The sequence below is a fragment of the Mixophyes fleayi genome, chromosome 4, assembly GCF_038048845.1.
Source record: "Mixophyes fleayi isolate aMixFle1 chromosome 4, aMixFle1.hap1, whole genome shotgun sequence".
Taxonomy (NCBI): Eukaryota; Metazoa; Chordata; class Amphibia; order Anura; family Limnodynastidae; genus Mixophyes; species Mixophyes fleayi.
In genome coordinates, this window is record NC_134405.1 from 55,712,258 (window position 1) to 55,738,634 (window position 26,377).

General features: G+C 45.4%; 1 protein-coding gene and 1 long non-coding RNA gene across 5 annotated transcripts in view; both read right to left on the bottom strand.

Annotated features, from left to right (window-relative positions):
* Positions 1-26,377, bottom strand: part of LOC142151445 (uncharacterized) — a 404,300-nt gene that overhangs the window by 181,488 nt on the left and 196,435 nt on the right. The window lies entirely within an intron of this gene.
* Positions 2,765-26,377, bottom strand: part of LOC142151443 (inositol polyphosphate-5-phosphatase A-like) — a 74,341-nt gene continuing 50,728 nt past the window's right edge. For 3 of the 4 annotated variants that reach the window (XM_075207082.1, XM_075207079.1, XM_075207080.1), the window contains 11 exons: positions 17,177-17,240; positions 13,889-13,992; positions 11,069-11,121; positions 7,809-7,928; positions 7,631-7,709; positions 7,450-7,521; positions 6,308-6,382; positions 4,646-4,719; positions 4,435-4,546; positions 4,287-4,355; positions 2,765-4,211 (listed from right to left, as the gene is read on the bottom strand). In XM_075207082.1, the coding sequence (XP_075063183.1) occupies positions 4,158-4,211; positions 4,287-4,355; positions 4,435-4,546; positions 4,646-4,719; positions 6,308-6,382; positions 7,450-7,521; positions 7,631-7,709; positions 7,809-7,928; positions 11,069-11,121; positions 13,889-13,992; positions 17,177-17,240 (876 nt within the window). In that variant the 3' untranslated portion in view covers positions 2,765-4,157. The remainder of the gene's footprint in view (positions 4,212-4,286; positions 4,356-4,434; positions 4,547-4,645; positions 4,720-6,307; positions 6,383-7,449; positions 7,522-7,630; positions 7,710-7,808; positions 7,929-11,068; positions 11,122-13,888; positions 13,993-17,176; positions 17,241-26,377) is intronic. The other variant, XM_075207081.1, reaches the window with a different exon arrangement.

Consider the following 26,377-nt stretch of genomic DNA (forward strand, 5'->3'; position numbering starts at 1 on the left):
TGTCCTCCTCCTCTGCCCACTGTCCCCCTCCTCTGCCCTCTGTCACCCTCCTGTCACGCTGTCCCCCTCCACTGCCCCTCTCATGCTGTCCCAGCTCCTCTGCCCCAGCTCCTCTGCCCTCTGTCCCAGCTCCTCTGCCCTCTGTCACAGCTCCTCTGCCACGCTGTCCCCCTCCTGTCACGCTGTCCCTCTCCTCTGTCCCCCTCCTCTGCCCTCTCACGCTGTCCCCCTCCTCTGCCACGCTGTCCCAGCTCCTCTGCCCTCTATCCCCCTCCTCTGCCCTCTGTCCCAGCTCCTCTGCCCTCTGTCCTAGCTCCTCTGCCACGCTGTCCCTCTCCTCTGTCCCCCTCCTGTCACTCTCCTCTGTCTCCCTCCTGTCACGCTGTCCCTCTCCTCTGTCCCCCTCCTGTCACTCTCCTCTGTCTCCCTCCTGTCACGCTGTCCCTCTCCTCTGTCCCCCTCCTGTCACGCTGTCACTCTCCTCTGTCCCCTCCTGTCACGCTGTCACTCTCCTCTGTCCCCTTCTGTCACGCTGTCACTCTCCTCTGTCCCCTCCTGTCACGCTGTCACTCTGCTCTGTCCCCTCCTGTCACGCTGTCACTCTCCTCTGTCCCCTCCTGTCACTCTGCTCTGTCCCCTCCTGTCACGCTGTCACTCTGCTCTGTCCCCTCCTGTCACTCCTCTGTCCTCTCTCACTTTGCCCCCTCTGCCGTGCGCCAGCTATAAAAAAATCAAACAGAAACACTTACCAATCCGCGCGGCGCCGGGACCCAGCATCCTCCTCTCTCACGCAGCAGCTGTCACTGATATGACAGCTGCGTGAGAGAGGAGGATGCTGGGTCCCGGCGCCGCGCGGATTGGTAAGTGTTTCTGTTTGGGAACCGCCGCATTAGCCTATTAGAAGAGAGATTGCTTGACCAGGTTAACCCTTGGAATGCCAGTGTGTGATTTGTTGATACATTTGATTAACAAGCTGCGTGTGCTTGCATTTACATTTGTGTAACAGTCTGGAGGTGTGAAGAGTTAACCCTGTGCGTGCTGGTGTGGGTCTTGTTAGTTTGTGGATAACTAGAAGCCTGTGTGCCAGTGTGGGACAGTATATTGGGGTCCTATTGCCCGTACTCAATAGGTGGTGGCAAACCTGAAGTGTCTGGGGGTGTGAGAGCGCTGTGTTGGGGGCAATTCCGTAGGTCTAGAACCTGTGTGATAGGTAGAGAGACTGCGGGCTGAAATCCTGTGTGACCCATACAGCGAACACCCCAAAGTCACGGCAGCTGGGAGAGTGTTCATGACAAGGATGATACACACAAAATCGGCAGATACGTGCCTTGATGAATCAGGCCCCTTGTGAGGCTGATTGAAAGTGTAGGGACGGATGTCCTGTAATCATCATCATCATTTATTTATATAGCGCCACTAATTCCAAAGCACTGTACAGAGAACTCATTCCCATCAGTCCCTGCCCCATTGGAGCTTACAGTCTAAATTCCCTAATATAGACACACACTCACACACAGACACAGACAGAGAGGGAGACAGACAGAGAGAGAGACGGACAGAGAGGGAGACAGTCAGACAGAGAAGGAGACAGACGCACAGACTAGGGTCAATTTTGATAGCAGCCAATTAACCTACCAGTATGTTTTTGGAGTGTGGGAGGAAACCGGAGCACCCGGAGGAAACCCACGCAAACACGGGGAGAACATACAAACTCCACACAGATAAGGTCATGGTCGGGAATCGAACTCATGACCCCAGTGCTGTGAGGCAGAAGTGCTAACCACTACGCCACTGTGCTGCCCAATCCCCAAGTACACCCACACTCGCTACCTAATGACGGGTCAGGGAGTGCTGGATTCAGTCCCATACAGTTACAGAACTTTGAATAGTGTTTTCATACAAGTTCAATAAAGTTTTTACTCACTTTCCACTGATCACGAAATCAAATCAGATAACTCATTAATACTGATAGGTGCATCACCAAACCTCCTAAAATGGAAAAATGAAGGTGTCGCCAATAGCAACCAGTCAGATTCTAGCTATCATGTCCGAGAATGTACTAGATAAATGATTAAGTCAATAAATATTTTTGTTATAAACGTATTACTGTTATTATTTTCACCATTAACAGCATTTTATCTTTATCTATATTCATGTATATTTTTAATTGTAAATCATTTATTTTTAGTTTTACTCTAACTTGATTCACCTTCTTTATTATATTATCATTTCTCTTTTCCTCCAGGATTACATTGTTGGGCAATGTATAGCTCTATGCGCCTAATGCCGTTGTATTACTACTCAACTGAAACATGTCTGAGTACCCTTGAACTATTTTGACCACAATCTGTTCTTATGGGTCACATTGTAATCCGGGTGCCTGTCTTTCTACTTCGCCTATTGAACATTTGAAAACTATAGGGTTCATGTTCGTTTGAATAGTAGATAACGATTGTGGCTTGCTCTTTGGTTTCGTGGCAAACACCCAGTTTTGCCATATGAACATTCTTCGTTCCTTATCGCTGCTGTACTTTGTGGAAAGAAGCAAACACTGGACTTGACAGCAGATTAAGAAGCACTCGGTCAGGCCGAGAATCCCATCCGTCACTGGTAATAAAACCTGTCACCTGTACACCTAGCCTGGCATGTGTCCAACAATCTGCTATTCCAGTCTTCAGGTTACCGCGTGCTTGACTGTATATATGCCTAGTGTGCAGCAATACTGTATAGAAATAACCAGAAATGAGCCAAACACATTGCATACTATTTATATAAGTTGTATTTTAAATAAAATATTACAATTATAACAGATGTCCTCAGATCTTACAATCTAAAACAAACATATCTCTGCGGACAAGCTGCTTGTATAAAAAGATAATGGTTCATTTTATATATATCACACGTCCTGGCGTTATCTGTTGGTAACAATATTCAGACCGGGATCTACCTGTTGGGAGAAAAAAATAGTGATGTTCTACTTTTTGGTGGGTGGGTATAGTCTCCCAAGTTTTTTTTGTGGTCAGTCACACTGTGCGTGTCATTGTTAATATTTAGGGTGCAGTCAGTCTATTTGTAGGCAACAGTCTCCCCTACTTAGGATTCACTTGTAGAAAGGGATAGATACTCATATTTGCAATGCAGTCAGTGATATTGTGGGGTACAGTCTCTCATACTTAAGGTTCAGTCAGTTAAGACTGCAAAAGGACTGGTGTAATCATTACATTTAGAGGGCAGTTACATTATAGGGGACAGTTTATCTGGATTAGGGTTGAGACATAATAATAAATACTGATTTAGTATACGGTATATGACATAGTTGAGGATAGACCCTCATAATTAGGTTTCAGTCATTACCAATGTGTGAGTGATGTAATGGTCCATATTTTGGGTTATGTAAGGGTTCATTGTGTGACATTGTGGGGCCCAGGTATATTTTTAGGGTGTTGGTCGCTTACATTGTAGGATTAGGAGGTCATATATAGTGTACAGTCTATCCCATTGTGAGGAATAGTTTCTTATATTCATTATATAATTACTGACATTGTGTGGAACAGACTCTCATACCTAGGGTTCAGTCAGACACATTGTAGGGGACAGTCTTTCATACCTAGGGTACAGTCAGTCACATTGTAGGGGACAGTCTTTCATACCTAGGGTACAGTCAGTCACATTGTAGGGGACAGTCTCTCATACCTAGGGTTCAGTCAGTCACATTGTAGGGGACAGTCTCTCATACCTAGGGTTCAGTCAGTCACATTGTAGGGGACAGTCTCTCATACCTAGGGTTCAGTCAGACACATTGTAGGGGACAGTCTTTCATACCTAGGGTTCAGTCAGTCACATTGTAGGGGACAGTCTTTCATACCTAGGGTTCAGTCAGTCACATTGTAGGGGAGAGTCTCTCATACCTAGGGTTCAGTCAGTCACATTTTGGGGGACAGTCTTTCATACCTAGGGTAGAGTCAGTCACATTGTAGGGGACAGTCTTTCATATCTAGGGTTCAGTCAGTCACATTTTGGGGGACAGTCTTTCATATCTGGGGTAGAGTCGGTCACATTGTGGGGTACAGTCTCTTAGTAACATAATAAGTGTAAGGTACCTACTTTTATACGGGCTCCAGTATATAGCTCTGTGGAGGGCAGCAACGTATTACCTGTCAGTCTTCAGGCTGTTCTAATTGTGACTCCATTTTGAAGTAAAGGAACACAGGCTAGACAGAAGAAAAAACCTTAGTGTGTGACAGTGTAATATAGATGTGTGTCTGGAAATAGTCTCTCATCCTCACCTTGTGATCCCCCATACAGACATCTCCTCCGATCCGCCCATATTGGACACGGTCCTCTCCATCGTAACCCTGTGGAGATCAGAACAATGATAAGGAGATCATTGAGATGACGATAAGAGACAAGGTGATAGTGAACAAGATTCCTGACCTTATGCAGGAGAGCTCTGGCAGCGTGAGACATGAAGACCCGGTCACACCATGCCGGACATCGTGTAGCCATGAACTCCGAGGGTTTCATCACATTTTCACTGAACGGGTAACTGGGAACACACACAGCACAGTCTTAAAGCCCAACTGTTGGGTCGCCATAACCTGTACATGTCTCGTGCGTAATGTCACCTGATATAAATAATTCTTACGTGGGTGGAAAGGAGATCTGGACTTCAGCCAGTTCATTCAAGAAGGGGATTGGTTCGTGGTCAAATCTGAGCAGCTATAGACAGAAGTATATGGGTACATTGATGGTATGTACAGTTATTATTATTATCGTAGATTTGTAAGGCGCCACAGTGCTCCGCAGCGCCGTACAGTAGGGAAAACAGAACGTACATAAAACAGGGACATACAAGGTAGACAAAATAAATGCAGACATGAAAACAAAGGGTACGAGGGACACTGCTCATTAGAGAGCATACATTCTAAGTGGAAGAGGGTACAGCTGAAACAAGAGTAAATGTGCTTCAGAGTGGAGATTGGGACAGTTGTGAGGGTGCATTAGTGTTATCGAGGATAAGGTCACCTCTAAAAAAGAGATGGGTTTTCAAAGAGCATCTAAAGATTTGAAGGCTGTGGGAAAGTCTGATTGAGTGTGGTAGGGAGTTCCAGAACTGGGGAGCAGCACAGGAGAAATCTTGTAGGTGCGAGTGAGAGGTAAGATACAACTTAATATAAAATAAACAGCCATTCTTTCATAATAACACACCTATGAAATATTTTATACATCTGGTCTGCCTAATAGTTAGGCCTAGAGACATGCTGGTTGAATTCTCCTACATTTTGTCCCTCATCAATGTAACTAGTTCCAAATGAATAGATAGGCTGCATTCCCGTGAAGTATGAGTCTCAGCTAGCTAGCATGAGAGTTATGCTCCTTGAGTAGTCTCTCTTTATAGACCTGTACTCGAAAACACTGTGAACAAAACTTATAATGCTGACCATAGTGATTTAGCCTGCCAATGTGGCTGTTTTAGAGGTCCACAATGATTGGCAATGCAATCAACAACTGACCTGGAACAGGGCAAATGCAGTCAGATGATAACCTCAGTCTGATATCTGTCATCAACCCAAGATCGAGCCATTCAGCCTGAACACAAAGCATTCAGATCTGTCCAATTTAAACACACACATGGCAGCCAAATTTGATATAGCTCTAGTGACTCAGACCTTGGGGAGAGCGGCTGGATACACTCATGTATGGACAGCTTAATGCCAAGCTCTGGAACACAGGATTATCTAGTCTTCCTGGTTTATCACATAGAGGTGTAGACCAGAGTGAATTTAAATAGGAAGAGAGGAGGAAAACAAAGTTAAAGTAACTATTGCTTCACTGCATATATTTTCATATTTTCATTACAAGCTTTCAAGTCTAGATAGGTCGCTTCATCTGGCATTCTGGCATGGTAGAAAACATACACTGGAAAATATATCATCACCAATTCTTTATGTAGTGCCACCAATTCCGCAGCGCTGTATAGAGAATATTTGTAATATATATAGAGATATATATATAAATATATATATATATACATATATATATATATACATATATATATATATATACATATATATATATATATATATATATATATATATATATATATATACATATATATATATATATATAGATATATATATATAGATATATACTGTAGTCAATTCACTGACATTTTCCAAAATACTTTCTTATCTTTATTCATCATCTATTCCTTATTACCTCTGCAGGCTTTATTATCCGCATCACTTACATTTCTCTACAGGTCAATTTCGTCTACTTTCCTAAAATAAAAATGATTACTTCTCACCATATGATGACTGTCATCCTGAAAGATCTTTGCATTCTGATGTTCAAACCTTTTAATCTTCATGACAAGCTGAACCTGAGGAGAGTGGGAGAGTTCAAGTGGAGAGGGTAAGTGAGAAAACACCTGAGTGAGGCAAGTGGGAAGGGCAAAGTAATGAGAAGAGTAATACGGGATAGGGGAGTGAGGCAAAGAAAGATCTCTAAAGGCAGGGAAGGAAGGGAGAGTGGGTAATAAAATTAAGAAATGGAAGGCAGGTGACAGAGTGAGGAAGGGAATGCAGGTAGTGAAGTGAAGGAAGGCAAGATAATGAGTGAGTAAAGGAAGGGAAATCAGATGAAGAAAGAAAGGAACGGGAAACAGGTGAGAAAGCTAAGAAAGTGAAAGCAGATGAGGGAGCGAAAGAAGGGAAGGCAGGTGAGTGAGTGAAGGAAGGGAAGGCAGGTGAGTGAGTGAAGGAAGGGAAAGCAGGTGAGGGAACGAAGGGAAAGCAGGTGAGGGAGCGGAAGAAGGGAAGGCAGGTGAGGGAGCGGAGGAAGGGAAGGCAGGTGAGAGAGCAGAGGAAGGGAAGGCAGGTGAGGGAGCGGAGGAAGGGAAGGAAGGGAAGGCAGATGAGGGAGGGAAGGCAGGTGAGGGAGCGAAGGAAGGGAAGGCAGGGGTGGGAGCGGAGGAAGGGAAGGCAGGTGAGGGAGCGGAGGAAGGGAAGGCAGGTGAGAGAGCAGAGGAAGGGAAGGCAGGTGAGGGAGCGGAGGAAGGGAAGGCAGGTAAGGAAGGGAAGGCAGGTAAGGGAGGGAAGGCAGGTGAGGGAGCGAAGGAAGGGAAGGCAGGGGTGGGAGCGGAGGAAGGGAAGGCAGGTGAGGGAGCAGAGGAAGAAAATAAATAAAAGAGATGAGAAAACATGATGCTGTACAATAGAAAGATGACAGAGAAAAGGAAAGAATATCAATTGTTTATGAGGGGAAGAATGAAGAATGAGAGAAATTGCAGAAAGCTGAAAAAGAAAGTGTAAATATTAAGAGACTCATTAAATAGGGATTTTATGTGAATTTGAGATGATCAGAGGGCTTTGGAAGTTAATGGGACACATAAAGGAGCTGATTAGTGTAATGGTGACAGGACAAGTGCGACTGTCAGCAGAATTCCACCTCTCCATCCTGTTTATATGCAACAGTCTGTCCATCCGCCTCCCTGGTGACACTCGGGGGCCAGCCCTGAGCCTGCAACAGGCAAAAAATGCAGGTGAATGAATGTGCTTTATAACGCACTATATATATAGCATAGTATGAAACAATGCAGATATGTACATTACATTAATGATATTCACACCTGAATGAGACTTTTTAAGTCCAAACGGAAATTAAAATCTCCAAACAGGAAAAATGGAGCATTGCAGTCATCTTGTAACCTGGGGAAAAGGGAATTAAGACAAACATGATTGATGCTACCTACAGAACGGATACAGTAGAAAGGGGATCATGTGTGGCAGATGTAATACACCTGGTACCTGGTTAGCACATGGTATAAGGCTCTTCTGCGGTTGGAACTGTACACAGATGGGGAGGAGTCACAGGACACGAGATTTGAGGCATCATGGAAGAGGTGAAGGTTCACGAGGTCTAATATCCTTAAAAACACAAGCACACACAACACACATGTACAACTGGGGGTGGGGTCAGAGAACAATGAGGACCATTATAACAATCAAACAACGAGGTGCAAGGACAAATACTGACTGCATGCAGGGGTGGCAGGTACAAGGAGATATAGATGTGAATGGACTAGTCTGGTGAGGAAGGGAAAGTGTCCAAGCAACAGATCACTGAGGGTGCACAATATCAATGTACTGTGTCTTTGTGTAAGCTGTGGTAAGGGGGTGCACAACCTCTATGTACTGTGTGTATGTATGCTGGGGGTAAGGGGGTGCACAGCCTCTATCTACTGTGTGTATGCTGGGGGTAAGGGGGTGCACAGCCTCTACTGTGTGCGTATGTATGCTGGGGGAAGGGGGTGCACAACCTCTATATACTGTGTGTGTATGCTGGGGGGATGGGGTGCACAGCCTCTATCTACTGTGTGTATGCTGGGGGTAAGGGGGTGCACAGCCTCTACTGTGTGCGTATGTATGCTGGGGGAAGGGGGTGCACAACCTCTATATACTGTGTGTGGGTGTATGCTGGGGGAAGGGGGTGCACAGCCTCTATCTACTGTGTGTGTGTGTGTGTGTGTGTGTGTGTGTGTGTGTGTGTGTGTGTGTGTGTGTATGCTGGGGGAAGGGGGTGCACAGCCTCTATCTACTGTGTGTGTGTGTCTATGCTGGAGAAAGGGGTGCACAGCCTCTATCTACTGTGTGTGTGTGTGTATGCTGGGGGAAGGGGGTGCACAGCCTCTATCTACTGTGTGTGGGTGTATGCTGGGGGAAGGGGGTGCACAGCCTCTATCTACTGTGTGTGTGTGTGTGTGTGTGTGTGTGTGTATGGTGGAGAATGGGGTGCACAGCCTCTATCTACTGTGTGTGTGTGTGTGTTTGTGTGTGTGTGTGTGTATGCTGGGGGAAGGGGGTGCACAGCCTCTATCTACTGTGTGTGTGTGTGTGTGTGTGTGTGTGTGTATGCTGGGGGAAGGGGGCGCACAGCCTCTATCTACTGTGTGTGGGTGTATGCTGGGGGAAGGGGGTGCACAGCCTCTATCTACTGTGTGTGTGTGTGTGTGTGTGTGTATGCTGGAGAATGGGGTGCACAGCCTCTATCTACTGTGTGTGGGTGTATGCTGGGGGAAGGGGGTGCACAGCCTCTATCTACTGTGTGTGGGTGTATGCTGGGGGAAGGGGGTGCACAGCCTCTATCTACTGTGTGTGGGTGTATGCTGGGGGAAGGGGGTGCACAGCCTCTATCTACTGTGTGTGTGTGTGTGTGTGTGTATGCTGGGGGAAGGGGGTGCACAGCCTCTATCTACTGTGTGTGTGTGTGTGTATGCTGAGGGAAGGGGGCGCACAGCCTCTATCTACTGTGTGTGGGTGTATGCTGGGGGAAGGGGGTGCACAACCTCTGTGTACTGTGTGTGTGTGTGTGTGTGTGTGTGTGTGTGTATGCTGGAGAAAGGGGTGCACAGCCTCAATGTATTGTGTGTGTGTGTGTGTGTGTGTGTGTATGTTGGGGGAAGGGGGTGCACAGCCTCTATCTACTGTGTGTGTGTGTGTGTATGCTGAGGGAAGGGGGCGCACAGCCTCTATCTACTGTGTGTGGGTGTATGCTGGGGGAAGGGGGTGCACAACCTCTGTGTACTGTGTGTGTGTGTGTGTGTGTGTGTGTGTGTGTATGCTGGAGAAAGGGGTGCACAGCCTCAATGTATTGTGTGTGTGTGTGTGTGTGTGTGTGTATGTATGTTGGGGGAAGGGGGTGCACAACCTCTATGTACTGTGTAAGTGTATGCTGGAGAAAGGGGTGCACAGCCTCATTATACTGTGTGCAGGGCCGGATTAAGGGAATGGAGGCCCCTGGGCTAAGGGGCCTCCATTCCCCCATGAGGGCCCCCCCCCCCCGTGATCTGAGCAACCTCCCCCCCACCCCCCCCCCCCCCCCCCCCCCCCCCGGTGAGCCGAGCCGCCCCCAAGGCACTTACCTCCTTCTCCTGGCATTGCAGTCCTTCTCCGGCACACTGTATGCTCTTTACTGAGGAGATCTCGTGAGAGTGAGACTCACGAGATCTCCTCAGTAAGGAGACTACAGCTCGCCGGCGAAGGACCGCAGTGAAAGTGCTCAGCAGCATTGATCTGGCCGGGGGCGCCCCCGCCCCCGACCGATCAATACTGCTGCTGAGCACTTAAAAGGGCCCCCTGGATGCCCAAGGCCCCTGGGCTGCAGCCCAGTTAGCCCTATGGTTAATCCGGCCCTGACTGTGTGTAGATGCTGGGGAAAGAGGTTGCATAGCCTTTATTATGTACTGTGTGTGTGTATGCTGGGTGAAGGGGGTGTACACTACTCTATTAATGGGTGTGGAGTATAAACTCTTTCTTACGTGTAATCTGTAACTGAGTATACCGTTATAAAGCAATGTTAGACTGCCAATGGTTTTATCACATTTCTGGTGTCCAAAAAACATTGTGTAATGTCCTCTTTTCCTGTTATGTGTTGATTTAACGTCAGTAATTATCAGCACGTTATTTCCTTTATGTAAGTGTGATTTGAGCTATTTTATACAATCTTATTCGTCTGATTTTATCTCTATTTTTGCTAATTTGAGTTACAGCCAGCAGATCATTTTGCATAGAATAAAAGAAGTGTTCGCCCATATTAGAGATATTTTGTCCAGAAGTTATTGTTTGGTAAAGCTGATAAACTATATAATTGTGACTATTGAAGAGCAGTATTGCTAAGCAATATATTCAAAAACAAGTTAACAACAAATCCTAGCTATAAAACCGCTATTTCCTGTACAGTAATAATAATTGTACCCCCCCTACACATAGGGCGTAGGTAGCAGAGTTACTTTGTGGAGGGCCCACCGAAGCTCTGACTTGTACATTGGAGCAAGTAGACATGACTGCAGTGGATCAAGCACGAGTAAGTATTGGGATCAAGGGTTGCTCATTATTGGAGATATGAGTCAAATACAAACACATTTATCACAGTGACTGCCAAACTGCGGAACAATCACACTGCTTTGAGCCTTAGAGCTGGGAGGATTTGGCTGTGATTACCTGCACGTGTTACCAGAGCATGTGTCATTAGCAGGAAAGCCATTATCAGGAGACTGTGTCATACATACCGGTTGTGCACCAGCCACCGTGTCCTCATGAATCCCTTGCGAGTCCATGCAAACTGTGGACAAAAGAGGAGCATGCTAAAGTACACAATATGCCACATATTATCCATGAATGTGAATATACAATGGCAGGCACAGGGGTACTGCTATGAGCAGAAATATCCTACATCCGCAACTGCTATGGCTTGGGTGGTTATGGCTAAAGCAGGGGAACGAGCGCGAGGTCTTCCTACAACAGCAGTACCCAGTTCCAGTCTTTGCCAGGCTGGGCATGCCATAACAGGAAGACCCACAGCCTGGTCAGCATAGAGGATGAAGTCCCTAGGAGGTCAGGCTTTGCAATACAGGCCCATTACCCTTGGGACACCAGTCCCTGTGCTGTACAGCACCAGGGTTCCACCTGGCACCCTGTTGTGGTGGGTGCAAGAGTTACAGTGAAAAATACTAACAATTACTGTGGAAGAACAAGTCCCAGCAAACTCTGGCAGCCATTGAATTCGTGGGCTGCCAGGGTGCTTAGACACTACCAACTCTAGCATGCCCTTCTGCTCCACAGGAGGTTTCTGTCCTCCCTGAGCTCGCCTTAGGACACCTGCGTTATGGTTTGACAGGTGTACCGCCCCAGTCAAACTCCCCACCTGCCACTGTCCTCGGAGCAGAACATGCAGATCCACAAGTATCTAATACATAGAAAACACTGTAGTAAAACAAACAAACATTTTAATTAAAATAAAAACAACCAAAACATCTTATTTACATTTTTATTATACAACAGATCCAGAAGTAATCTTCTACCAGAAGTAGCCCAATCCATGTACGCCGACTGCAATCTGCTCTTATCAGAGCCACAATGGATGGTTTATATTTTAATAAAAATGTTTTCACTACAGTGCCTGGGTCTGTTTTTTAATAGATGCTATTGTGGAACTACATGATCCAGCATGACCTGGCTGCCATGGCATGCTAGCGCTTGTAGTTCCACAAGCATCAGCGTGCCCAGGGCAGCAAAGCACAATTTAACAAGCTGCAGTTGGACTTACATCCAACTCTAAATTGGTTACCTTGTGCTCAAGAACTGCCTGTAATCTATGTTTCTTGTTATTTATTAAACTTTTTGTTTTAACTTACTGTTTTCTTCACTGAAATCCTCAGTGAAATTCTTTAACCACTAACTATGGTGGCAATAAAAAGGTTTGCTAATTCCATAGTGAGAAATGAATGCAACATATGATCAGTTGTAAGAAAAACATTTATCTAGAGCTATGAGTGACCATAAAAAGTAGTAGAATGTATGATGTTGTATGAACTAAATAACATTTCTCTACTGGTTCAAAGCTCAGTGATCCTGTGTTATAGAATGTATTTATCGGGACCCATACAAGTGCATTAATTCCTTACCGATAAGTCAGTGAGACGGACCTCTAAGGAGTTACATTACAAAGTACTCTTTAGGTAAAACATGACACGCTAGATTGGATGAACCACAAATAGACCTAGTTATAATCTCGTATATTGCTCTGGTTGTGTGTGTAGCTACTGGTTAGCCATTTAGATACAGATATATAAGAGTCACACATATACAGCATGGCTCCACTGCCATAAGTTCATATGCACGTATCATGTTTTGCATATTGCATATAAAAGTAATTGCAGGGCAAGCATGAATCAAGTTAATGGGTCCCTGGTTTAGATGGCTGAACTAGCAACCTGGGTATTGTTGTAAGATAGTAATACGAGTGTACTTGCACAACAAAATAGGAAACGGAATAAAGAACAACCTACAGCACTCCAAGAGGCTCGCTAAGCATGCTGGGAGAATCAGTTCAGCAACAACTTGTAGAACTGGTGTTAGTAACATAACACCCCAGAGCAGAAAGAACCTTAACTTTATTAAGATGGCAATTTAAAGTAAAAACCATAACATTCCTTTAAATGCTCATTTGCCCGACCTTCTGAAATCAGGTCATGGTGAGGCTCCGATGAAGTCATCTACTGTACAGAGTTCTGGAACTTCAGTAATACCCCATTCATACTGCACCAAAAACCCGGGTTTTTGCAGAGGCACGCTGAAAAACCCGGGTCTTGGTGCCGTATGAATAGTCCAACCACAAAATCCCGGGTCTAAAATCGAGGGGTAATTCCCGTGTTGGACCCCGCTCGCCTGCAGTATGAATGGTGCAACCCGTGTAATTCCCGGGTCTCACCATTCATACTGTAAAAAAAATAATTGTGAAGTAAAAAAAAAAGTGAAAAAAAAAGATTTTAATTAATAAAAAAATACATAAGAAATGTGTACATAACTTATTTTCAGCCAGCGGTGTCTCCGGTGCGTTGCCGGCTGTCAGGGGGACCTCTGGGTACTAAAATGACGTCATTTCTAATGGACTAGAAATGACGTCATTTTAGTACCCAGAGGTCCCCCTGACAGCCGGCAACGCACCGGAGACACCGCTGGCTGAAAATAAGTTATGTACACATTTGTTTTGTATTTTTTAGTAATTAAAATCTTTTTTTTCACTTTTTTTTTATCTAAAACCCGGGTCGGGCAGGTGCAGTATGAACCCGCCCGACCCGGGATTCTTCTTATCTATACTGCCCTGTGCCCCGGCAATATCCCGGGTTAACAAGCCGGGATATTGCCGAGGCGGCAGTATGAAGTGGTATTAGTGACAACTAAACGGCCCCATGGGGGCTTACAAGAAGGGGATTGTTATACTGGAAGATACCCAGTTGTGCTTGGGAATCCCTGAGCATTTAAACTGGATGCAGTATAAGTAGTTATTTTCCTTCACATAATAGTGAAAGATATACTGATGTCTCTACCTCCGGCCAGAAGTCCTGTGGGAATCTCTCCTTGTGAACAGTGGGACAATCCTCAAGAGAACTCATCCACACAGCATGACCCGAGAGGGAGACAAACTGCCCTTCTGGGAGACAAAGAGAGGAAAACATTACTAACAAAATATCCAGAAATACATAACAAGAGCACCAGATGTCCTCTTCCCTCATGTTTAGTATGGTGGCACAGTGGTTAGCATTGCTGTATGGACTCTTACAAGAGCCCTATCTTTGTGGAATTAGTTTGTCCCCTCTGTGTTTGCATGGGTTTCTTCCGGGTGCTCCGGCTTCCTCCCACCGTTCAGAAAAGAGTGTGTCTGTGTGTATTAGGGAATTGTAAGATCCAATGGTGCAAAGACTGATGTGAATGATTACATATTTTCTATACATCACTGTGTTATATGATTAGCGCTAAAATTAATAAACAATAAAATTAAGACTCAACCCTCAATAATAAATTTGTTCATTGTCCATTATACACAGTGTAAACAGTGACTATATCAGTCTCCCCATTACACACCCTATAGACTATGGATATACCAGTCTCCTCATTAAACACAGTGCAGACAGTGGATGTACCAGTCTCCCCATCACACACAGTGCAGACAGTGGATGTACCAGTCTCCCCATCACACACAGTGCAGACAGTGGAGGTACCAGTCTCCCCGTTACACACAGTGCAGACAGTGGATATACCAGTCTCCTCAGTAAACACAGTGCAGACAGTGGATGTACCAGTCTCCCCATTACACTCAGTGCAGACAGTGGATGTACCAGTCTCCCCATTAGACACAGTGTAGTCAGTGGATATACCAGTCTTCCCGTTACACTCAGTGCAGACAGTGGATATACCAGTCTCCCCATTACACACAGTGCAGACAGTGGATGTACCAGTCTCCCCATTACACTCAGTGCAGACAGTGGATGTACCAGTCTTCACGTTACACACAGTGCAGACAGTGGATATACCAGTCTCCCTGTTACACACAGTGCAGACAGTGGATGTACCAGTCTCCCTATTACACACCGTGCAGACAGTGGATGTACCAGTCTCCCCATTACACACAGTGTAGACAGTGGATGTACCAGTCTCCCCATTACACATAGTGCAGACAGTGGATATACCAGTCTCCCTATTACACACAGTGTAGACAGTGGATATACCAGTCTCCCCATTACACACAGTGTAGACAGTGGATGTACCAGTCTCCCCATCACACACAGTGCAGACAGTGAATGTACCAGTCTCCTCATTAAACACAGTGCAGACAGTGGATGTACCAGTCTCCCCATCACACACAGTGCAGACAGTGGATATACCAGTCTCCCACGTTACACACAGTGGATGTACCAGTCTCCCCGTTACACTCAGTGCAGACAGTGGATGTACCAGTCTCCCCATTACACACAGTGCAGACAGTGGAGGTACCAGTCTCCCCATTACACACAGTGCAGACAGTGGAGGTACCAGTCTCCCCGTTATACACAGTGTAGACAGTGGATGTACCAGACTTCCCATTACACACAGTGCAGACAGTGAATATACCAGTCTCCCCATTACACACAGTGCAGACAGTGGATGTACCAGTCTCCCCATTACACTCAGTGCAGACAGTGGATGTACCAGTCTCCCCGTTACACATAGTGCAGACAGTGGATATACCAGTCTCCCTATTACACACAGTGTAGACAGTGGATATACCAGTCTCCCCATTACACACAGTGTAGACAGTGGATGTACCAGTCTCCCCGTTATACACAGTGCAGACAGTGGATATACCAGTCTCCCCATTACACATAGTGCAGACAGTGGATATACCAGTCTCCCTATTACACACAGTGTAGACAGTGGATATACCAGTCTCCCCATTACACACAGTGTAGACAGTGGATGTACCAGTCTCCCCGTTATACACAGTGCAGACAGTGGATATACCAGTCTCCCCGTTACACACAGTGCAGACAGTGGATATACCAGTCTCCCCGTTGCACACAGTGCAGACAGTGGATATACCAGTCTCCCCATTACACACAGTGTAGACAGTGGATGTACCAGTCTCCCCGTTATACACAGTGCAGACAGTGGATATACCAGTCTCCCCATTACACACAGTGCAGACAGTGGATATACCAGTCTCCCCATTACACACAGTGTAGACAGTGGATATACCAGTCTCCCCATTACACACAGTGTAGACAGTGGATATACCAGTCTCCCCATTACACACAGTGCAGACAGTGGATGTACCAGTCTCCCCATTACACACAGTGCAGACAGTGGATATACCAGTCTCCCCGTTGCACACAGTGCAGACAGTGGATGTACCAGTCTCCCCATTACACACAGTGCAGACAGTGGATATACCAGTCTCCCCATTACACACAGTGTAGACAGTGGATATACCAGTCTCCCTGTTGCACACAGTGCAGACAGTGGATGTACCAGTCTCCCCATTACACACAGTGCAGACAGTGGATATACCAGTCTCCCCATTACACACAGTGTAGACAGTGGATATACCAGTCTCCCCATTACACACAGTGTAGACAGTGGATATACCAGTCTCCCCATTACACACAGTGCAGACAGTGGATGTACCAGTCTCTCCGATACACACAGTGTAGACAGTGAATATACCAGACTCCCCATTACACACAGTGTAGACAGTGGATGTACCAGTCTCCCCATTACACACCGTGTAGACAGTGGATATACCAGTCTACCCATTATACACAGTGCAGACAGTGGATATACCAGTCTCCCCATTACATACAGTGTAGAGAGTGGATATACCAGTCTCCCCATTACATACAGTGTAGACAGTGGATATACCAGTCTCCCCATTACACACAGTGTAGACAGTGGATATACCAGTCTCCCCATTACACACAGTGCAGACAGTGGATGTACCAGTCTCTCCGTTACACACAGTGTAGACAGTGAATATACCAGACTCCCCATTACACACAGTGTAGACAGTGGATATACCAGTCTACCCATTATACACAGTGCAGACGGTGGATATACCAGTCTCCCCATTACATACAGTGTAGAGAGTGGATATACCAGTCTCCCCATTACATACAGTGTAGAGAGTGGATGTACCAGTCTCCCCATTACATACAGTGTAGACAGTGGATATACCAGACTCCCCATTACACACAGTGAAGACGGTGGGTATACCAGTCTCCCCATACAATGTCGGTATAGAGAGAGTGGCATCTTTGGTAACACTCATACATTATAGCAATGCTGGTTTACATTTTTCTTACCTTGAAAGTCATAGATCTGAACATTATGTAGGGAATTGTGTATGAAATAGACAGATCCAAGGGCCTGCAGGATAAACATCATAAGATAAGTTAATAGAATATTTTGCAGATAGAGTAGGCATTGTAGGGGTTAATTAAGTCAGCACCTATAGGTTCTTTGCAGTCTTTTCTCTGGACAAGTTCACAGGTTAACCCACCAACCCCCAACTGGCCCTAGGGGGTACACAGGTCCCTCCCACCCTCACAGCTCCACTCGGCTGATTAATTGGGAGACGGCGATCAATAGGAGGCAGAAAATTAAAACTATTTTTTAGAGATTAAGTCGTTTAACAGCTGTCTGGAGCTATGTCAGAGAGGGATACCACAGAGACAGGGAAGGGAGGGGAGTCAGCGGACGAGGAGGGGGAGAGAAGAACCGTTAGAGGCAAACAGAATGTGAATTTAAGGAAGGTAAGTAAGGGATGACAGCCCACCCAATCTTCCCTTTACTTACTTAATATAACTTTGCAATCCTTATCATATACTAGAAGTGGAACATAATTCCACTGCATGAGCTAGGCTTTGGTCTCTGTTATTCCCTACCACCTCTGCCCGGAAGCAGTTCAATGTGTCTACTACCCTCATGCTACAAAATCATTCCTCATAAACTGCGAGCAACATCCTAGTTCATAATTGGAGATTAATGGAGAGATGTACATAAAACCATATCTGTGTGGAGTTTGTATGTTCTCCCTGTGTTTGTGTGGGTTTCCTCTGGGTGCTCTGGTTTCCTCCCACACTCCAAAAACATACTAGTAGGTTAATTGGATGGTATCAAAATTGATCCTAGTCTCTGTGTGTGTGTGTGTGTGTGTGTGTATGTTAGGGAATTTAGACTGTAAGCTCCAATGGGGCAGGGACTGATGTGAGTGAGTTCTCTGTACAGCGCTGCGGAATTAGTGGCGCTATATAAATAAATGATGATGATAAGGTACAGTGAGTGATTAAAATGAAAGGGTTAAAGAGAGGGAAAATCAGGAAATGTGATTTCTGCAGGCATACGGGCACCAGGGATACAGGTAAAAGTAGGGTATGTGGTAATGTGCAGGCGATCTGCTGGTGTGTGTTGGGGTAACTCGTCCCCCTGACAGGTACTGGGAGATATTTTGCAATCTTCTGGCAAGGGAGGGGTTAACAGAGTGATGCAGCACAGGAGGGGAGCTCAGACTCACAGACATGTTCATAAATCAGAGTCTCGCACGAAAGAGTCGCAAAAATATAGAGTACCAAATAATTGCCTATCAAAAGAGCGTTAATAACCAGGAGGCAGAAGGAAGAGACAGCGCTGCCTGGGGAGAGAAAGACAGCGGACTAGTGAGAAAAGACAGCTGACTGGGGAGAGCAATCTAGTGACGGAGAGACAGCCAGCCAGGAGAGAGAGAGTGGAACAGCAGACGGGCTGAAAGAGACAGCTGGCTGGAGAGGGAATGAGAAACTAGTGAGAGAGAAAGATGACTTAAGAGAAGGACAAGAACTGTGACTAGAGAGGGATAGACAACAGACCGAAGAGAAAACGAGACAGCAGATTGGATAAATAGAGACATCTTAGTGTAGTGGGAATTAGAGAGCACTAGTGATGGAGAGACAGCTGACTTGGTTGGGAATGAAAGAACAGCATCTGAGGAAGAGGGCACCGCTGAAAGGAGAGAAAAGACGAGAGACAGTTCAGTGGGGAGAGAGTGATATAGCAAACCAGGGACAGAGACATTAGGAGGAGAATGAGAGGTAAGCTGAATAACAAAAAGAGAGCTGACTTAAGAGTGCACTAATGAAAGAGAGACCACTAACTGGAGAAATACTGAGACAGAAACTAAAGAGACAGCTTACAGTAGGGCAGCACAAAGAAGGAATGCAGGGAAAAGAGAAAAGAATGAGACAACCTAGAACGGAGCAGAGAGACGCCAGAAGACAGGAGAGATGGGTGAGTGAGTTTAGGTAGGATCTGCAGGTAGGCTTTGTTTTTATTAAGTTATTAGAGTATATGGTACAATACCAGGGTTACACCAAATACTGTCAGGTTACATTGCTGATGAGATCCAGCATGGCCTGTGCTGACAGTCAGGGAAGCCCACAGGGGTGGGGCACATGTTGGGGGGGGGGGGCTCTGTTTGTCAGGGAAGCCATAATTCTTGTAGGGGCCCAGGTGACGGTGTAGCTAGAGTGAACCATTGCCCCATGTTTGAGGTAATCGCTATATGAGATTACCTCACAAATGTTATTATATATCCCACATTCATTCTTAAATAAATAAAACCCTGCAATAACAGAGATGGAGCTGTCCTGTATGAGAAATCTATATGGCAAGCACAGGAGTGTCTCATCTTCAGTCCTCTGTAGGTGGACTTGTAAACATCTTGCAACATCCATTGTATGCCAAGACAAGTTTCATCCCTTTGCAGCAGGTTGCCATTAGGGCCATGCTCGTCTCCATGGCCAAATCAAGAAAACGTCACAAATGGCTCCATCATTCGCTCAGCGCCACTATCAGGCCACCCCCAAATCAGTATACTAGTAGGGGATGAGTTGAGACCATACAGTGGTCACAGCCAACAACTGTTTTTATTAAAGGGAGGCTGACTGAGCTTGTTTAGCCATTTAGAGGCAAATTGAGCCATTTAAAAAAAAGTGAGAGAACCGAGACCACCCCACAGATACTCTTCAGGGCCGGTCTCAGTTCTGCTTCTGGCCAATGCCTGAATTGACACTTTGCCAGTCTGGGCCTGCTTGCCATTAGGTGGAAGGTGCGTCTGTATCTGCGAATCGATCAGATCTGCTCTGCAGAAATACACTGTGTGGATTCTGGGATTCATACACATTAACAATGTCAGCATCTTAACTGACTGAAATTTCAGCTTTTTAACAGATACTATAACCTAGCTGTCTGCAATCGTGTTACTCTTTATACCCCTCACTTAGAATTCCCGTCTTAACCTATAGCCAGAAGCAAGGGCCCTCAGTTTATGATAAGACGACCACTGCAGTAAGGAGGCTTACATCCATACATCTATCAGTAGCCAGGACAAGAAGTGAATGGTTAGATAGAAGTTGCAGCCATAGGTGAAATTCCCTACAGCGCTCAGATGGTAACACTAAGCATATGTTCCAGCAAACCTACAAATCTAATATTACATATACCAGTCAAAATACTACAGCGCTCCGTCTATATCAAGGACAAGCCAAAACTAGTGTCATAGCTACAGTAATGTTATGAGGGGGTGATGTAAAGAGAGAACACTGTATTATTACACAACACTGATATCACTATCACAATGTCATATGCATTGCTCAAACATACATGTTATACTGCAAATTCCCAGCTAAACAGAATTAAATAACTGTAGATTTTCTATTTATATTGTACATACAGCACATACTGCCTTTCCACTAAAACAACACATATTTCTGTATATCACTTATCTTGCATGCAGTGTTTACACACACACACCTCATACTCCGCGCACCTCGATTTCCCTCCCTCTCTGTATTTATCAACCTGCTGACACAATCAATACTTTTAATCTAGAGCTAAATTTATTAACTATAGTAGACAGCAGGGGAGATAAATGTGACCCATGCCTCTCACAAACACGCTGCATAACTTCACTAACTTCGGGGGTGGGGGGGCACAAAGTTTCTATGCGTAGAGGCAAGCCATTATCTGTAGGAACTTTCTCACCGACATTGCAGTGCCATGGCATACGTATACCTGTATCCCTTATGGCAGGCACAGGTATATGTACGCCATGGCACTGTTGTGTTCCAGAGTGTTTACTAATTTTCCTATAGGTACATGTTCTAGTGCAGCTTGATTTGAGTGCAGGGATTTGAAGTGGACTAACTAGGAGATATGTGTAATCTAAGGTCTGTATGTCTGCGCAGTGCCCTCTCTTATGGTGCTCATACACGGGTAAGTAAGACAGAGCGCCCGCCAGGGCCATCTCTTCTATTGGGCACAATGGGCAGGTGCCCGGGGGCCCTGCGGGCAAGGGGGCCCATCCGAAACAGCGCTGGAAAAAAAAATCCTGAAAAATTTTTACAAATATTTACCTTGCGGTCACTCCGTGATGTCACGCCCATCATTCACTGCAAGCACAGCACGGAGGAGCGCAGAACAGAGAGACTCAGCACGGAAAAAAGAAGAGAAGGGGATCGGACTTAAGGTAAGTTAAGGGGGCCCCTATATATATATATATATATATATATATATGTATATATGTATATATATATATATATATATATATTTATATTTAGGGACCCCGGGGCACTGCATTGCCCGAGGGCCCATAATATAGTTAAGGTGGCCCTAGCGCCCGCATCTCTGTCTCATTATATAGCTGACAATTAGAGCTTAGAAAAGCTAATTGAATGGCTGAATGACAGCACATAGGCACTTTAATCCTAGCTGTTGGTCTTTTTCTACTTACGATGACCATGTAAGATATTAAACGCTTTAGGTTGTCACTAACCCTGCTATTTATTGTGGAAAAGTGGCTTCTTTCTGCCATAACTTTTTTCTCTAAAACTACTGTATATTTACAGTATACAAATGTAAATTTTAAGTATTTTAAAAGAATACTCATTGACTACACACACACAGGAGGTTATTTACAAAGTGCAATATGGTTATTTATTATTATTATTATTATTATTAACCTTTATTTATAGGGCCCCTCATGAGGGCCACAGCGCCGTACAGAGGGCAAACAACAAGACAGTACATGGTACAACAGTACAATAAAGTAAACATATTACACTACAATTTTCAACACAGCTACTAGGGTGCAAGGAGTATATTCAGCGCAGACTGAAGCCCATTAGTGTGGGCACAACTAAGGTTTAGAGCCACTGAAAGAGGTGCAAAGACAATGGAGGAGTGGAGTCAATGGACAGAGAGCCCAAGGAAGAGGTGCACAGTGTAGCTGGTCAGCAAAAGTTATAGGTAATGAGAACAGGAGGGAAGAGGGCCCTGCTCACTGGATCTTACAATCTAAATGGAAAGGGGCAGATAAACGGTTGACACATGGGGGTGAGCCAATGTATGGGGATCTGAGGGCAAGAAGCAAGAGTGGGAGAGATGAAGGATGAAAGAGGGTGAGGTATACTACATGGTGAGATGGTTAAGCAGAGGACTGGTAGGCTTTTCTAAAGACTTGTGTTTTCAATGACTGTCTGAAGCTATACAGGCTAGGGGATAGTCTGATAGAATGAGGCAGCGAAGTTGGGGAACAGAAGAGATAGTGGTGTTGTCAACAGTGATAGAGAGGTCCCAACCTCTCTATCACTGTTGAGGAGACTATTGATGGAGGGAAGACAATGAGTTCAGTTTTGGCCATGTTAAGTTTGAGTATAAATATATCCAGGAGGTGATGGCACAGAGGCAACGGGGGGACTCCTAAGTGAACGATGGATGGGGGGAGGAGGAACCAGAGATAGAAATAGAAGGAGCGGTTGGCGTTGTAGGAGGTGAACCACGAAAGGACGGTGTCAGAAAGGCCAATAGTGTGAAAGGTGTGGAGGGAGTAGGAGAGGGTGATCCACAATGTAAAAGGCCACAGTGAGGTCCAGGAGGATAAGCAGGTAGAAGTGGTCCCTGGATTTGGCCAAGAGAAGATCATTGGTGACTTTGGCAAAGGTAGATTCTCCGGAGTGAAGGGGCGGAAGCCAGATAGGAGAGATCAGAGAAGCAGCTGTTGAGATGGTTGTAGACAAGACGCTCAATTATTTTAGAGGCAAAAGGGAGAAGAGAAATGGGGCGGTGAGGTCAAGATTGGATTTTTAAAAATGGGTGAGACAAGAGCAGGTTTAAAGGATAAGGGAAGGTGGGAGCAGACAGTGATGGAGAGGGAGTGAAGGAGGTGAGAGGAGATGGGATACAGGGGGCAGGTTGAGACATACCTCCCAACCGTCCCGATTTAGGTGGGACAATCCCAATTTGAGGGCTCTGTCCTCCCACTCCAATAGGGACTGCTTTGTCCTGCGGGCGGGAAAGTTGGGAAGTATTGTCTGTTCACAGCTGCTCTGCAGAGCAGCAGTGAATGGGTGCCGTGTACGCCATGACGCTGTTTGGAGGAGAGAACAGGGCAGACTAGGGTTTTTGCTAGGCACGCTCCTGGCTGTGGCCATGCCCCCATCGTGAAATTACTGAAACAAGGTACTAGGATGTTTAGGGGAGATCCTTGAATTTTGTTCCAGATCTGAGCTGACTGTCTTGAGGAATCGGCCTACACTTTTAATGGCACCTATTTTGCATGTTACATATTGGTGGAGAAGGCCATTTTTAAGTGCTCTCTGAGTAATGTAATAAAAACCTTCACACACACAAAAGTACCCCATGTAATAAAGCCAGTGCCAATTGTCCCTTACTCAGATGATTAATTTAAGCCATAAATGTGTCATAACAGAGCAGTACTGCATGTTACACCCAGTGTAATACCATTTATAGCTGCAGTTATCTTACAATGTAATACAGAAATATGTAACCACACAGCCTATTACTGACATCATATGTCGCTTTACAGAGGCGCATCCTGCTCTACACTCACTGACAGATTGATTTAATTATTGTAATAATGTGCTCTGTTCATCAAACACTTACTTTCATTTCTTTTATACTGGGCATGAAAAATGAAAGCTAAAATCTGATTGGTTGCTATAGGTTACGGCCATTCTGCACATTGCTCCACGTTATCTAATAAGTTACAAGGAATTTACACAGCTTCAATCAATCAAGTTAAAGGTGATATACCATTATATTACTAATCATACAATAGTTAAAGGATTACAAGTATCAGAATGCCAAGGTTGTAATGCCAGGGAAAAGACTTTCACTTAAGTGCATACTCAAGAATAATGGAAAATAATTAATCTTCAGACGTATTTCTGCTTAGCATTATCTTGCATGAATCCAGACTGCTCATGGGCAGAAGCAGACATTATGCCATTGAACGCAATTGCATACAATTCATGTCCACACACAACTGACACCACTGTCTATGACTTGAGGGACAGAATGGGGGGAGGGAAGAGATGGACTAACGTCGGCAGCAAGGGCGTTCCAATGCAGATGCAGGCAAGTCAAGACCCTCTACAGGTCAGGTGTAAACGTAGACTAATAGTGATAACTGACACGACAAAGGGCTAGATTTACTAAACTGCGGGTTTGAAAAAGTGGAGATGTTGCCTATAGCAACCAATAAGATTCTAGCTGTCATTTTGTAGAATGTACTAAATAAATGACAGCTAGAATTCGATTGGTTGCTATAGGCAACATCTCCACTTTTCCAAACCAGCAGTTTAGTAAATATACCCCAAAGTCTTTGAATTAAAAAGTATACATATGCTTGCCAATAGCGATCATACGATCATAGAACAACTGTATGCAAGTAAGATATAGGGCTAGATTTACTAAGCTGCGGGTTTGGAAAAGTTGGGATATTGCCTATAGCAACCAATCATATTCTAGCTGTCATTTTGTAGCAGGTACTAAATAAATGAAAGTTAGAATCTGATTGGTTGCTATAGGCAACATCCCCACTTTTTCAAACCCGCAGCTTAGTAAATCTAGCCCATAGTATAAAAACACATTGTGTGTACAGTAGGCATTGAAATCTTCTTTTTTTTAAATGATTTTATATATGAAAATAAATATTTATATCAATGATTATACTGTTAACAGTTGATATTTTAAGTTCTACTCTGAACTTCTATTACACAAACGCGGACTGGTCAATGTGGAAATTTAGAAGTGACGGTATGAAAAATGTAATGGGAATGTAAGTGAATAGCAGTTGATAGCTTTACAATGAAGGCCGTAGAAGAAGTGGTGGTATGGCTTAACACCGTATACACCCCCACATCCACCACTGCATACACATTCTGTTCTGTGTGTATACATATGGCAACTACTGTTTAGACAGTGCGTACTTCCACCCAGATTCAAATTGAAATGTATCTTGAATATGGCCAAGGCTACACTCTTACGTGCAAGTTGTATTCAGACTTGAATCAAGAGGATCAGGAGAGAGATTGGTAAAAGCTGGGCAGAGAGGAGAGAGACAGGCAGAAGGTGTGGAGAGAGATAGGGAGAAGGTGGGGAGATAGAGAGAGACAGGCAGAACATGTGCAGAGAGAGGAGAGAGACAGGCAGAAGGTGAGGAGAGAGATAGACAGAAGGTAGGGAGAGAGAGCAGAGAGACAGGCAGAACATGTGCAGAGAGAGGAGAGACAGGCAAAAGGTGTGGAGAGCGAGAGGAGAGAGATAGGGAGAAGGTGGGGAGATAGAGAGAGCAGAGAGACAGGCAGAAGCTGTGCAGAGAGAGGGTCGAGACAGGCAGAAATAGGGAAGAGAGAGGAGAGAGGCAGGGAGAAGGTGGTGAGAGAGAGGAGAGAGACAGGTAGAAAGTGAGGAGAGAGAGAGCAGAGAGACAGGCAGAAGCTATGCAGAGAGAGCATCGAGACAGGCAGAAGTTGGGGAGAGAGACAAGCAGAAAGTGGAGAGAGAGAAGAGAGACAGGCAGAAGGGGAGAAAGAGGACAGAGACAGGGAGAAGCTATTCAGAGAGAGGAGAGAGAGACAGACAGAAGCTGGGGAGAGACAGACAGAAGCTATGCAGAGAGGAGGAGAGAGACAGACGCAAAGTGGGGAGAGAGAGAGGAGATAGACAGGCGGAAGGTGAGGAGAGGAGCGAGACAGGGAGATAGTGGGGAGAGAGGAGATATACAGGCAGAAGGTAGGGGAAGAGAGAGGAGAGAGACAAGCAAAAGGTGGAGAGAGAAAAGAGAGAGACAGACAAAAGGTGGGGAGAGAGACAGGAAGAAGGTGGGGAGAGAGACAGGCAGAAGTTGAGGAGAGAGACAGGCAGAAGGAGAGGAGAGAGACAGGCAGAAGGTGAGGAGAGGACAGAGACAGGCAGAAGGTGAGGACAGAGACAGGCAGAAGGTGGGGAGAGAGACAGAAGGTGAGGAGAGGACAGAGACAGGCAGAAGATGGGGAGAGAGAGGAGAGAGACAGGCAAAAGGTGGGGAGAGAGATAGGAAGGTGGGGAGAGCGAGGAGAGAGACAGGCAGAAGGTGGAGAGAGAAAAGAGAGAGACAAACAAAAGGTGGGGAGAGAGACAGGAAGAAGGTGGGGAGAGAGACAGGCAGAAGTTGAGGAGAGAGAAGA